Source organism: Solanum stenotomum, chromosome 11, assembly GCF_019186545.1.
Source record: "Solanum stenotomum isolate F172 chromosome 11, ASM1918654v1, whole genome shotgun sequence".
Classification (NCBI taxonomy): domain Eukaryota; kingdom Viridiplantae; phylum Streptophyta; class Magnoliopsida; order Solanales; family Solanaceae; genus Solanum; species Solanum stenotomum.
This window is the reverse complement of record NC_064292.1, coordinates 3,849,114-3,864,182: the sequence shown is the minus strand read 5'-3', so window position 1 is coordinate 3,864,182 and position 15,069 is coordinate 3,849,114. Positions and strand designations below refer to the sequence as shown.

The 15,069-nt window shown below is 34.3% G+C and overlaps 3 protein-coding genes across 4 annotated transcripts in view; 1 reads left to right on the top strand and 2 right to left on the bottom strand.

The window, feature by feature from the left end:
- Positions 1-15,069, bottom strand: part of LOC125845251 (uncharacterized) — a 90,246-nt gene that overhangs the window by 37,755 nt on the left and 37,422 nt on the right. The window contains exon 1 of one of the 2 annotated variants that reach the window (XM_049524723.1): positions 13,059-13,069. The exons of the other annotated variant lie outside the window; for it this stretch is intronic. The gene's annotated coding sequence lies outside the window, so the exon portion shown is untranslated. Of the gene's footprint in view, positions 1-13,058; positions 13,070-15,069 lie in introns of those variants that run through there. 2 annotated transcript variants of the gene reach the window in all.
- LOC125845250 (U-box domain-containing protein 25) lies at positions 673-2,244 on the top strand. The gene is made up of 2 exons (XM_049524720.1): positions 673-1,130; positions 1,430-2,244. Exons 1-2 carry the CDS (start codon positions 735-737, stop codon positions 2,048-2,050), a joined length of 1,017 nt encoding a protein of 338 aa, XP_049380677.1. The 5' UTR covers positions 673-734; the 3' UTR covers positions 2,051-2,244.
- Positions 7,551-15,054, bottom strand: LOC125845246 (protein EMBRYONIC FLOWER 1). The gene is made up of 7 exons (XM_049524712.1): positions 14,818-15,054; positions 13,455-13,648; positions 12,311-12,723; positions 12,091-12,201; positions 10,560-11,986; positions 8,583-9,537; positions 7,551-8,440 (listed from the first exon to the last, which is right to left on the bottom strand). The coding sequence occupies exons 2-7, from the start codon at positions 13,622-13,624 to the stop codon at positions 7,959-7,961; spliced, it is 3,558 nt and encodes a 1,185-aa protein (XP_049380669.1). The 5' UTR covers positions 13,625-13,648; positions 14,818-15,054; the 3' UTR covers positions 7,551-7,958.

Genomic DNA, 15,069 nt, shown 5'->3' with positions numbered 1-15,069 from the left:
TATATATACTCCATAAACTTTAAAATACATAAAAATTAAATTCTAAATTCACCATCAAATCTAACTTCATTTAGTCAGGTAACTTATTAAGAGAGAAAGTACATAACTGAAGCAAACATATTGACGATCAGTTATGTTATTATTAATTCACTGAGAAGATATCTAATAATATTCTACATTTTTATCTGTTATTTTTTTCTATTCGATTATCATAATGTTTGTTATTGTTAATGTTCATTTCTTTATTAATTTGAGCATAACATACCATTTCTTCACTACTATATTTACTTTTCACACTTCATTTTTCATATGCTTTATTAGAATGAAAGTTCTTTTTATTTGAAAAAATAATTTCCCTACATTTGTAAAGATTAAGAATAAAGTTACGATTCTTTAAAATGACTCAATTAATTTAAAGGGTAGTCTTTCACGTGGATAACTCAGGATCACATGATTCCCTCTCAATGCCTTTTGAGTCAAGCCTATTATATGTGGCTGGTCTAATACAATTTATATTTTCAAAAAGTATTTTTTTTAAAAGATAAAATTATGTATACATACCACCTCGTTCGAACTTCAATTACACTGAATATATTATTATTTTAGTTTTCTTTTTCTCAACAAAAAAGTTGTTAAATTGAATGAACTATCTCATTCCATACAATTATTGTACCCATCCATTTATTTCACACTTTCTCTCTCTACATTTTCTCTTTATCTCTCATCATCCCACCATGAAAACCCAACACCAGCATCCAAAGCTCAAAACCTCATTTTCCTGCGGCTTCTTCCGCCGCTGTACTCAGTCGGTTCTCAGCCCTACTACCACCACCCCTCCTACCCTCCCCATTCCTCTTTCCGACCAAACTTCGTCGCCGTTTCCGGCGCCGGCGCCAGCTACAGCTCCGGCGAGTTCGTCGGAATCTTCATCTTCATCTAATACTAATTCACAGAGTTTTACTCAATGGAGATTTCCACTACCAAGTTCACCCCCAATTTCACACACTAACATTTACCCTCGAGAAACCATGCAAATTACTAAAATTGCCCCTCCTGTTTTGTACACTAATTTGGAGGAACTTTTCCACGTGGCAGAATTACAACTCACTAGTTGTACTGATTTAGACAAGGTTTGTTCAATATAAATACTTACTCTGTCTTAATTTATATGATATTTTTTATATTCTATCTTAATTTATGCGATACTTTTCACATTTTGAGACTAAAATAAGTTTAAGCATAAAAATAATGTTGAACATTTATATTTTTAAAATTACGAGTTCAAAATTTAATATATTTTGAGATTTTAAGTGCTTTTTCGCTAAAATATCTGTGCATGCGCCATGTTATGTTGAAAATGTTGCGCGTTCAGTAGAGTCTTGTTCATTATATTTTTATTGTTGATTTGTATTTAAAATTTTTCAACAAGGTTAAGGCAATGTACTTGTTGGAACATTCACTTGTTCCGAATCCGGTGGCGGCGGTTGACGGTGGTGGAAATTCAGTGGCTTGCCCCGTCACAGTATTGAGAGGGGTGGTTGGGTGTTTAAAAGACAGGAGAGTAGCAAAATCAGCAAGTAAAGTTTTATTAGCACTTTGTTTGTCGGAAAATAACCGACATGTGGCGGTTGAGGTGGGAGCTGTCGGGGTAGTGGTGGACAGTTTGTCGGATTTGGACGTGGCGGCGGCGGAGAGGTCGTTAGCGGCGTTGGAATTGTTGTGTACGGTGGCGGAAGGGGCGGAGGAGGTGAGGGCCCACGCGTTGGCGGTGCCGATGATGGTGGAGGTTATGGGGAGGATGGACGGGAGTAGAGGGAAGGAATACGCGATAAGCGTTTTGGCGGTAATATATGGTGGCGCCTGTGATGGTGCACCGTTGGCGGCACCACCGGAGGAGGTGGCGCGTGCGGTGATGTTGGCTTTGCAAGGTGATTGTAGTGCTAGAGGGAGGAGAAAAGGGGCTCAACTTCTTAAGATCCTTCAAAATCACGGGCGACCCGACCCGACCCGGGATGAGGAAGAACCGGAGCCGGAGCCCCGAGTCGTTTGATCATGAACCTTTTTATTTAAATTTAATCAATAAGTATAATGCTTTATTTTAGCAATTTTATTTCAGTTTTTAATTTGTGGTAATTAGTTTTAGAGTTTTATGTAAATATATATAAACGTACGTAAGAATTGAAATATTTATTTCTAGGAAATGTACTTTCTCGAGTAATACATTTTGATTGTAATATTATATTATTCAGACTTTTCAAAAATAATGTTGTACTCACAGTCTCACACGAATCTTTAAAAAATATACTATTTTTGAGGAATTCATTAAGCACATATACTGTTTTTGAGGAATTCATTAAGCACATACTGACATTTTTTGAAGAGTTCGAACTATATAATATATCTAATAGAAACCTTGATTTATTTATATATATATATAGCAACATATCATGGAAATAAAAATTAGGTTAAACGAACAATTTTGCGCTCAAATGTGTTTATTTTCTCCATATTCACCAGAGCATTCTTTTTGTTTTGTCTATTTAAAAATTGAAGATCGATTTTATGATTCATTATACATATTTTTTTAAAAGTTATATGGTTCTTTTCATAGAAAATCGGTAAAACATAATAGTTAGCTAGCACATGAAGTGAAATTGCTTCACATGTTAAATTATAATTATTAATAAATTTTATTTTATATGCACTTGAATTTTCTTTAGAATTAATACTATATGATATATTAAATCAAATGAAACTTATATTAGATTTTGTGAAAAAAGATGTTGGATTTTTGTGACAGTTTCACGTGGGGGGGTGGGGTTGATAAAAATTGCAGTCAGTCAGTGAATATTATCAGTGCTACTGAACATATTATTTTGTGTGTTTGTAGTTATCCATCATCAGTTTTTTTCCAAAAAAATGTTACAAAAACATTCAAATTCTTAATGAATGTGATTTTATAATTATAATATAAAAATAGCATGAATAAATCAGCTATTATAATTGTAATTTGTTGGATTAACACACTTTATTATTCTCTTTTGTATTTTATTTTATCTTTTAGGTTGATTTATGAAATTATACATAATATATTATTGACCTAATTCATTCTTGTTGCGAAATCTGGTGTACGATAATGAATTATATACTTGTCTAGTTTGTTCTCCATACTTACATATATTTTCTTATTTGGTTTGTGATATTGCTTGTATTTTTTTTTAAAAATATATTCATAGAATAAATTATGAGAGCGATCTCGTGTGGATCTTAATAAAACTTAATGGACGATAGTCTTCTATCTCTAAGAAAAAACGCTCTGATCTCCTACGAGATTTTTTTCACAATTCTCATTACACATAGCTAAAATTAATCATGAGTACGATTGGTGGGTTGGGTGGGTTGGTTGAAGAGGGGCCAATGAGGGTACTCTTCGATCACTCCATTTTTTTCATATATATATATATATATCGATCCAATAATAAAACCCATTAAGAGTTAGGTCTGGACAATATATATATGTTTAGTGCTTACAAAATCTCTCTATATATAATTCAGTATTGAATTAGGCTTGTTAGGTCTCCCTTGGAGAAGGCTGCTCCAAACAGTGGTGGATTTAAGTGCAAAAAATAGGGTGTTCGAACCCGTGGTCTCTTCGTAAAATTAGATATTTTATGTATATATTTTCTAACATTTGTATAATATTATATTCTTGCACCCATACTATAAAAAGTCTAGTTGGTCCACATGGTTAAATGTTGAGCTTTTGACTTTGAGAACTGAGGATCAATTCCCACTTAATATATTTTTCTTGGTGCATCCATATTCAAAAAATTCTAGATTCACTTCTGACTCCAAACCCCCATGAATCCCGTCTTACCCTGCCTTGAACTAGAACTTGAAATCAGAACATAAATATAACTATAAGAGAATGGTAAAATTCCCCTCATCTTTTTGCAAAAAGCCGCTTCATGGTGGTAAAGTCTCATCTTATGTGTTGGTCAAAATTACAATAGTAAGATCTCGAAAAAAATCTTCTAATTAGGAGGAAATTTCGCAAAATTCTGTTTCCATCGAGAATTGAATTGACCTTTTTTATATTTCGAATAGAGAATCTAACATAGACACTAATGTGAATATTCCGACAATTTTTTTTAGACATGGCTATACTTTATATATAGTTTGGGTAATTGTGATATAACTACATTTTGATTATTGTGATTGAACAAACAGTATCGTTTGCGTGGAAAAAATGCACATTATAATAAGTAAGTATTTTTATATGCATAAAGCATGGATCATATATGTTTTGTTAGTATTAATTTATATAACGATCTATATATCAAAATGAAACGTAACTGGAAAGGAGTTTGGATTTTATTCCACTATATTAATTCCTAATTTTTACACTATAGTACGTGTCTTAATTTCAAGCATATTAGAGGAACAACAAATTTTTCTACTTTGCTATATACGTCTTTATCTCTAATTTAACTAGATATTTGAGTTTTGAATTCAACTCAGATCTATATGATATGATGATCGATACACATAATTTATTAGAGGTGGATCTAAAATTTTAATTCTATGCAGGGGCGAAGCTAAGTGGGAGCAAGAGCAGAGTTTTGAAATTCTTTTTGGTGAAAACTTAACCGTTGTGTATTCAAGGTTAAGATTTTTTGTTATGTATATATATATATATATTATAGATGTTGATGTTGAATCTTATTGGCTTTTTCGCGTGTTTAGTTCATATATTTTAAACTTTCTTAGTAAAATATGGCTCCGCGCGCTACTAATTCCTTAATTTCAATATTCGAGTTTCTCAGATTGAACCCATTTATATGTATTAAAACCATGAATACATATCTACTACTTATTACAATTTTAATGAATTTTATACATAAATTATATTTATGTTGTGAATGATCTGGTGCCGTAACATTAAATCCGCCTCTAAAATACGATTCACTTTCAAGATGTCTTGTAAAATACTCCTAATAAACACACGCATGTCGCATGAGACTCAAAATCTCATGCGATCGAATTTTTTTCAAGACATAATTAATATTGGAAATACTAATCATTATTATGATAATAAAAATTGTTTTTTGATTTTATGAACCTTACGCAATATAAATAAATTTCGAATACCGAATAATTAAAAAAAAAAAGTAGTAAGTGAATGGAATTTAGCAAGTACGTTTGCTCAGTTGCTTTATTCGTGACTTCGTACGTTTGCCCTAACCTGAGGTTGTCTTTTAACCAATTAAAAAGAAATATAAAAAATAAAAAAATCAAATTTATTAACCCACTCGCATATGAGAGCGCGTAGAAATACGATCTTTCAATCTCACACGCGCATAGAAATGAATATGATGTGGATATCCACCCAATACGTTTGAGTTGTCCAAACACTAAACAATGAAAATTATTAATTCCAAATTTACCCTTTAAATATTTTATCCTCATGTCTCGATTGAATCGGTCCGATTAATTTAGATATGTGTCACGTAATAATATCATTAGACGGGGAAAACTCTACTAATTACGTTTGAGTTGTTCAATACTAAACTATGAAAAATCACTAATTCCAAATTTACCCTTTAAATGTTTTATCCTCATGTCTTGATTGAGTTGATCCGATTAATTCAGATTTGCACCACGAAATAATCATTATACGGGGAAAACTCTCCTAATTATGTTTGAGTTGTCCAACACTAAACTATGAGAAATCATGAATTCCAAATTTACCCTTTAAATATGTTATCATCATGTCTTGATTGAATCAGTCACATTCATTCAGATTTGCGTCACATAATAATCATTAGAAGGGAAAAACTCTTCTAAGTACGTTTGAGTTGTCCAAAACTAAACTATGAGAAATCACGAATTCCAAATTTACACTTTAAATATGTTATTCTCATGTCTTGATTAAATCGGTCAGATTAATTCAAATTTGCGTCACCTAATAATCATTGGACGGGGAAAAGTCTCCTAGCTAATTACGTTTGAGTTTTCCAATACTTAACATTCCAATTTTACCCTTTAAATGTTTTATCCTCATGTCTTGATTGAGTTTATTCGATAAATTTAGATTCGCGTCACATAATAATCATTAGATGGGGAAAACTCTCCTAATTATGTTTGAGTTGTCCAACACAAAACTATGAAAATTCACTAATTCCAGATTTAACCTTTAAATATTTTATCCTCATGTCTTGATTGAATTGATCCGATTAATTTAGATTTATGTCACGTAATAATCATTAGATGGAAAAAACTCTTCATATTAGGAATTTCTCTAATTCAGGATGAGAGCATGTTGGGACGAACCTAGTGCATCAGCTATGGTTTGTACGTGTCATAACTTTGGCTTTAACGTTGTATATTACAAATATAGATGGATATATTATAGTAGACATGAAGTTTAAATTTTAGATCTATTTATGTGAACACAATAGATCGAATATTGAAATTGAGAACCAAATCGAGTATTGAAGTTTTTGATAAAATAGAATCAAATAGAAGAATCAACTTAGTTTTGTTTGATTTGACTTTTTTATTTTCAATATTTATTTTCACCCCTAAGTCAAGAATGAAGGGAACTTATTATTGATCTATCTCACTACAACTCTCGACGATAATTCTATTTTTGTATAACATTATATATATAATGAGATATTAAATATTAACGTTATTAGTATATTATATATATTCGTTATAATTGAAGAAAAATATTAAAGTAAGGATTGAGAAGTTTAGTTAATTAAAGAGATGAAATATGGTATCAAAGTTTTATTCTTTATAGTTTATACTAATCAAATAGTTTAATGAATTAAAATAATTTGAATTACATATCTCAACGGATCTTTTTAATATTATGCTAGATTCGTGCATCCCTAAGAAAAAAGGCTACTTTTTCATTTCAATTTATATGACGAAGTTTGCTGAGCACGGAATTTAAGAAAAGAAAGAATTGAAACTTATGATCATAAGTATATTATCAGATTTATGTTGCTATAAAAGTACTCAATGTCAATAAAGATAAAAATGAAAAACTTAAAATTAAATTATCGCCAAATACGGATTTATGTCATTCTTTCTGAAACAGACTAATAAGGTAATGGACAAAGGGAGTATAAGCTTAGATTCAAAATTGAAGTATAATCAACTATACACCAATTTCAAACTAATTGGAATCGACTAAACAACCACATAACCGGTGTAGCCCCATAAAGTGAGTTCCAAGGAAGGTAGAGATATCTTATCCTAACTTATAGGGAAAGAGACTGTTTCTGATATATCATCGACCCAAGGAAAATTATCTTAAAGTAGTCCAGAAAAAGAAGTAATAGAAGCACATGAAACAACATATGATAACTAAAGAACAACACCTAGGAACATAACTGAAACAGTAACAAAACAATACAATAATCAAGGTACAAAGAACAATGGAGAATACCAAAAATCGTCAGGCAAGAAAGTACCGGAATAAACTATGACTACTAATATGAACGGACCGCAAGACTATATAGATGTATACCAGAAAATTGAGGACAAAAGCTGTTTTTATATCTATTGAACATGCTTGAAACATATAAAAGATAACACATTTCAAGCTTATTCTTTTTTTTACCACAAAAGCACAACAACTAAACACACAAGTTATGGAATAACATTCAAGTTTGTATCCAGACTAGTATAACAACACTATTCAAGTTTTCTGAACATTTTGATACATTTCTTATTATCATAGATAGTAATTTGCCCTCAAAAGTACTCTAACTGGTATACTAAATGAAATTATCCTGCTGGGAAACCAACCAGCATTAACCGCCTCTCACAAAGCTCTGTAACCATACAAAAAGCTGATATAACCAAGTATAAGTTAGGAGGTATGCTTTCAGCAGAACTAAGTCTCCACAACAACAACAGCAGCAATATACGATTCATGGCCTTCACAATGCACGGCCTGATGGTGGTAGTCTCCCAGCGCTTTCCTTTACAACTTTCCGCTGCTTTCGCTTATTATTCAAGTCAACATTGCGAGATCTCTCTCTTGATGAGCTCTTGCCGATTCTTGTATCCTTAATGGTCCTAGTGAAGGGGTTCCCTTCTTCTGGTACACTAAATTCAGCAGGGTTTTGATTAAGGCTGCAAACCAAAGTTTCACAGTTGCTTTTGACAGGTACAGCTCTAGCAGCAGTGTGGCCCTCCAAGTTGAAGAACTTTGAAGTATTACGATCCTGCTGTGGAGGCATCTGAGAACTTGATGTGCCTTGGTTTCTCTTTTGCCCGTCCTTGTCAAGACAAGGATCTCGAGTCATGGTCAGCGGGCCACTTGAAGACACAAAACTCTGTAATTTGCTTCCGCCACATTGCGAAGGAGCATAAGATTTTCTTGATTTCTCTTGTCCCCTAGGCTTGAAAGATATTTGATCTGTAAACTCAGCTTATTAGAGTTTGTTTCATTCGCACATGGAATAACAGATAGACCGATTTAAGTACAGGAAGTGAATGAAATATTCTAGAAAGTTGATGCTTACAGAAAAAGGAACAAAAATATTATCTTGAGTGCTAACCTGCATAGTAACCACCAGGATGTACCCCAGGGGCCTCCTTCAAGGGATGATGTGATAAATATGAGCCATTGAGAATACTCTGCTTTCCATCTATATGAAACCTCGGGTGATAGCTGCAGGGTGAAAAAGGTTTCTCCAGGAGCTTGTTTGCATCAAGATTGAAAGGAGGAGTTGATGGCATCCTTCGGTCCATAAGGCTGAGTAACTGCATAGCTGGGATTGTCTCATTACAATAAGGATCTAAGGACCCCATACCTTTCACGTTTGAATCAGATTTGTGAAAAAGACCATGATGCTCATTCTGCATTCTCACATCACTACACTTTATGTCACTTATGGTCCTTCCCTTCTGAAGTGAGGCAGGTGCCTGTCCATGGATCATTTTATCATTTGGCTGACCGATGGATTTCTGTGGAATTCCAAATCTCAATGGCTGCATGTTCTGCACAGTTGGAAACCATACAGGTTTTGCTCCTTCACCAGGTCTGATGTGCACGGAAGCAGAACCTTGCCCTCCACTGGGAAATTTCTGTTGAGTTTGTGGAGAAGTACCAAAGAGTTTGGTTGGTGGTCTTTCCATCCCGAGGTGGTTCCTCTTAACATGAGAGGCTTGGAGAGAACTTCCTCTGCTTGCTCCAACATCAATCTTCTTATTCACATTAGCTGGACGGAAACTAGGTACACCACGTGACAACGCCACTGCTTCACTCTCATGTATTTCAGTATATGGCCTTGCAAAACCAGCAGTCCTTTCACTCATGCATTTGGTTCTGGTCTCAGTAAGACCTCTCTCGTACTGGTTCTTCGCCATTAACTCCACAATTTCCATTGGTATATCATCTGACAACCCTCGTTCTAAAGTCTTCTCAGAATGTTGATATCTGCGATGCTTAATTGCCTCTGAATGCTCTAGAAATTCATTAAGATTTTCTTTGTTATGCTGGCGAGGCGTTTCCTGCGAAATGAAATTTCCATGAATACAAACAGTTACCTTAAAACTTGCATTAGTAGGTTGCATTGACTAACTCTACAACATTCATGAAACATCTCAAAAGAACAAGTGACACAATCACTGATTGAAATCATTTCACCCAAAACACCTATACAGAAGTGTTAAGCATATATAACAACCAAGTAAACTCAGACTTGAATAATAAGCATAACCACACCAGTAAATGCAATGGTAATGTCTCTTAACATCCAGAGTGGTTATTCAGCTAGTCACTTCAGTAGCTTCTTTTCAAGAACATAAAAGAAATGAAAGGAAAAATGGGATGTGGCTGTCTTAAGTGAATATCATTTCTTACCTTTTTCACACTGTAGCGATCTATGAAACTCAACTTTTCACATGAAGATGTTCTATCATCGAATAGGCAGTCCTCTAAGATATATCAAAGAAGTTTTCGAAACAGAAAACAGATTTAAGTTATCCTGCTGCCTTTTCCCAAAAATCTGTCAACCTCCCTCAATCCCATTTGTCAGATCAACACAATCAATCTGAACTGTAAGGTAAAGCTCTTTCTGAAAATTGAGAGGCAAATAATAGTTTTTTTTTTTGGGCAAATAAAAGACATTGTCTTTCTACAATATGGATTTCAAGTCTACTCTACATATCAGTGCAAATTTATTAACAATATTTTAGCTTTTCCATCATATAGATCTGAACAAAAGTAGTATAGGTATGTGAAAGGTAAAAATTTCTACAATGTGATTTTGAAGGCAATTTCAAATATCTCTGCAGGTCCTCACATGTAAAGAAAAACTACAATCGTGAACTACAAAAGGTTTCAGCTTTACTGTATAGCCCGAGCAACCAAAAAAAAGAAATGTTTCTAAATCAACTCCACTTTATATGCATTTTTAGCCATTTCACATAGATCATTCGACCTCAGAGAAAATAATGGAGGGGGAGGGAGGAAACCAAATCATCGCAAACAAAAGGGAGGCTCAAAGTAAAACGGAGAAATAAACCAGTACCATTATCTCAGAAACTTGAAGATTCCCCTTCTGAAGTAGAATTGGAGAGCTTTGGATATCTTTCCACATAGATGCTGTCTGCGGAACTCCCTGGTTGAGGTCATATATCACTTCTTTCCTTGAAGATTGACCTGCTTCAGGAACGTTTGACTGTCTGACATAAGAATTATCTTTCCTTCGAGGAATATCACCATTCGATCCCTTCTGGAGAATGAATGGCCAGTTTGTCATATTTTTGCTTTGGGTAATATCATTCCCCGCATGTTTGTCGGGATCTCTGAAGCTGTTCAAAGACAGGTCTAGCCCTACTTTAGCAGATAATTCACGTGCTGGCTGAAAGGTCATCATTTCGATACCACTGGTCACTGGTATGAGATGATTCCTCCTGGTCGAACTTTCCCCCGGGAAATTATTGTTAGGATGCATAAGAGTTGAGGGAACACGTCCAACTTCAGGAAACTTACTACTTTTCCAACACAAGCCAGAACCTCTACCTGTTCCTACCAATGACTGATAACTACTTAAATGAGGTTCAAATTTCCCACCCATGGAAGAATGTTGCACTGGATGAACGAGGCTATTAACATCACCATATCCCTTTAAACCTCCATTTTCCATGGTTATATCCTGCCAGCGCATTTCAGGGGAATATCCATCGACAGGTCGAAACTGCTTATTTTTCTTTTTATTTATTCCATTTCTATGCTTGATTCGCAGATTTTTGTTACCATTCGGTATACCTTCTTCACCAGATTCCTTCTCATCTGAACGTGAATCAGCGGTTTCAACTGCTATGGAACTCCTCTCAACTCCTCCATTAGATGGCCTGACCCTTTTACCAATGTTGCATTGTATTCCCATACCCGACAGATTGCTGTCAACTTCTTGAGGAATCTTCCTCTTCTTCTGAAAGTATCTCTTATCCTTTGGCATACCAACTGGTTCTAGTTCAGGAGGCACCACAGTCTTGGTACTCAATGAATTACGATCTGCTTTGGCAGGATTACTCTCCAAATTGACTTTTCCACCCAATATATCAGTCAACAGACGCACCTTTCGAGTTTTCCGGCGTGGTACATCATTTGGAACATCATTGTGTGAATCAAACTGTCTATTTTTAGCCATGAGTGGGTCGCTTCCTGGAGATATTCCATTGTGGTCTCTCAATTCAATGGAAGGTAACCTGCTCAGTTTTGTTTTACTGGTTTCAAGAGCCTTATCAGTAGTATCTGGTACATCAGATTGCTTAAAAGCTGTTGAGGCTGTCCTCTGAACGTCATTTGGAGAACCCATTGCTGTCTCTGCACCAATATCAGGACTTACATCATCAGCACTTATGTAGAGATTTCCATGGGGTACAATTTTACCCTCTGACAGAGTTGATTCAGAGCTTGCAACTCGTATGACGTTGTTTGACAGATTAGCAGCTGTTTAAAACCAAAAGAGTTCTGGTTAATTTAAAGCAAAAAAAAGTGTGTAAATTGAAGATCATAGGATATTGACACAGTCACAAAAACTGAAATTGAATTACCAGGGCTCTTTCTATCTATTTCTTTGCTTGAGCAATGTTTAGATATTGCTACCTCAATAGTTGGATATCTGATCTCCTCATTTCTAACATTTCCTGAACCAGTTCTGTTACCTGAAAAGTAATGTGGATTATAAACACATAGACAGAAATTATTATCATTCTAAACTAATAGAAATACCCAAAATAAGTAACATAGAACATGAATTATAGAAGAAAATACCAGCTGAGACAGCTTTGTCTTCAACCATAGTACACCTTCCTTTGTAAGGTTTACATAAGAAGTCATAGCCACTGGTATTGACAGCATCAACGATAATAGCTTTCTTTTTGTCAACCTTTCGTGAAGTTGAATCATGCTTCATCTCTAACAATGCATTTGTTGTAGCATTTCTAGAAGAAACCATATTTGGAGAGATCAATCCACTTCTGCAGCTTGGAGGAAGAATCTCAATCTCTTCACCTGAACTTTCTGTGCCAATCTCGCGCATGCAATTTTTGCATCGCCACCACCTAAATTTGGGAACATCCAGAGGAGGAGGAGGAAGTTGCTCCTCAGAAATACTGCGGTCACCGCTTGACGTAAAAGGTGCACAAATTCTCCGGTCTTTTTCTCTTTTCTCAGCAACATATCCACTGTGTCCAGCATAAGAAATGGAGTCAAGAAGATATCAAACCAAAAGAGATCAGAAAAGTCGTACGATAAGCCATGGAGAACATATGATTTGGTTATAAAGACTTGACAGCATATGTATACACTGAGAAACATCTCAATTCATTGCTTGGTTTTACTCGATCCTCACAAGGCTTAAGACTGCAACTAATGGTAAAATTTTCGATGGAAACACAAATTTATCTGAAGAAAAACTTCTGAATAAGATTATAAGCACAAAACAAAAGTTTTTCATACATGACAATTAAAGTGACGTGCCACGATTCATCCAACATGGTAAAGCCAGCTATACATCATCACAAAATTTTCCGCACTCTCCTTTGATGCAACATATAAGTAATGCAATTATCAACCACGGATTGTTATTGGTGTGGCATTTTTGAACTTTTAAGTCACTTTTCTATGCAAAAGGAAAAAGGAGATCACTTGTAGTATGAATCCCGAGTATAGAATTCATGTTCTCGTTTATTGAACCAATATCTGCCATCAGATGCCTAGTCTATTTGTCTATCCAATACTACACAGGAGTAACCATAAGGTGACAATCAATAACCAACAATCAAGTGTCAAGACAAAAGAATCAGCTTCTAAACCAAGTGACTGACGACAACATAAAGGGAAGGAGTATATATATCAGCAAGAGAAACTTAAGTAAGCAACATCAAAAGACAAATTATAGAGATTGGAGGCTCACCGTATAGAGAAATAATGTTGACATTTTCCTTCCTCTTTCTTCGGCATAGGAATATCAAGGTCTATAGATATTGATTCAATTTGTATGAACGATCCCAAGGCTTTAGGCACAGGAGTATTAGTATCACTTTTGTGATTATTTTCTTCCACTGCTTTGTTACTTTTCTCCATGTAAAAAGGAGAATAACTAATAACCTACACAAGCAAAATTCAGTTCATAAACTCAAAGAAAAAGGATCATTGCAAACAGCTATCAGGTAGACAAAATATGTCCTTTAAGTGTTTCTGTACACTAAAAAAATTGGAACTTTATCATCAAACCATGCTTAAGGTAAGGCTCAAGTCAGGCACCAGAACATGATTATACCAAATGAGTTTAACATACATACATTCCCCGACAATGTTATATACCACCATGCCATCTTATAACTACAGGTAACCGTTCATAAAAAGTGGGACATATTAGTAATCTGAAAAGATAAGCAAAGGTACCTACTACAGCAGGTTAAAATTCAGAGTAAAATTCTTTAAATTATCAGTGTATACAACAACAACATACCCCACTATAATCCCACAAGTGGGATCTGGGGAGGGCAGGGTATATGTAGACCTTACCGCTACCCCTGGAGGCAGAGACACTATTTCCAAAAGACCCTAAGCTCAAAATTCTCCAAACCCTAGCCTCAAAAACAGCAACAATTTAATCATTTCACATCAAAATGCATTTCAATAACAGACATATATACCTAAGCTAAATTAAAAAAATACACCAACATTAATCATATAATAAAGTTAAAATCATTTATATCTACCTCTATAGTTTTATAAAAATGCTCAACTCACAACCAACAAATAAACTAAACCCAAAAGCTATAAAGACAAAACCTTTATCAATAATTCCACAATTCACATAAAATACACAAATTAGGGTTTTGTCAAAATGCACACCTCATACCCAATTCAATAAACTTGATCCAAAATCAATAAAGATCAAATCTTTATCAATAAATCAACAAATCACATAACATAAACACATACAAATCTAACAAATCAATCACACATAAACAAAATTAGGGTTTCAGCGTCGATACCTAAGTAAAGCATAAACAACAAAATAAATCCAACCCCACAACCTTATTCACACCAAAATCAATAATCAACCAAAAAAAACCCAACAAGAACACAAAAATGAAAAAAAAAAAAACAAAAAACTGAATCTTGAAAAATGTACATCTGAACAAAATGATAATTAAGAATCACCTAAAAAGTACAAAAAAACAATCAAAACTCAAAACCCATATAACAAATCACCTCAAAAACAAAACCCAACTTCCAAAATCTCAAGATTTGAAGAAAAATCATACCTTTTTGCCCAAATCGATAAGAAAAACCCAGTTTTTCAACTTTCACGGATGATGAAAAAAATGCTATCTTTGCAAAGAAGAAACTGAAATGAGTCCAGATTTGCAAGAATCTTGAAGTGATTTTGATTATAAAGTGATGAATTCGAGCTGTGAAAATGAAACCGAAACCCTTAGGTTTGTAAGATGAAAATAAACATTTTTTCTAGAGAGATAAAATTTATAGTGAGAGAAAAGTGAAGAAGAGTAAGTGAG

Excerpts from the sequence above, each read along its gene's own strand:
- LOC125845250 (XM_049524720.1), top strand. The coding sequence starts at position 735 with ATGAAAACCCAACACCAGCATCCAAAGCTCAAAACCTCATTTTCCTGC. Across the intron at positions 1,131-1,429 it reads GTTGTACTGATTTAGACAAG|GTTAAGGCAATGTACTTGTT; the intron begins GTTTGTTCAATA and ends TTTTTCAACAAG.
- LOC125845246 (XM_049524712.1), bottom strand. The coding sequence starts at position 13,624 with ATGGAGAAAAGTAACAAAGCAGTGGAAGAAAATAATCACAAAAGTGAT. Across the intron at positions 12,724-13,454 it reads CAACATTATTTCTCTATACG|TGGATATGTTGCTGAGAAAA; the intron begins GTGAGCCTCCAA and ends TGCTGGACACAG. Across the intron at positions 9,538-10,559 it reads TTCAAGTTTCTGAGATAATG|GAAACGCCTCGCCAGCATAA; the intron begins GTACTGGTTTAT and ends TTCATTTCGCAG.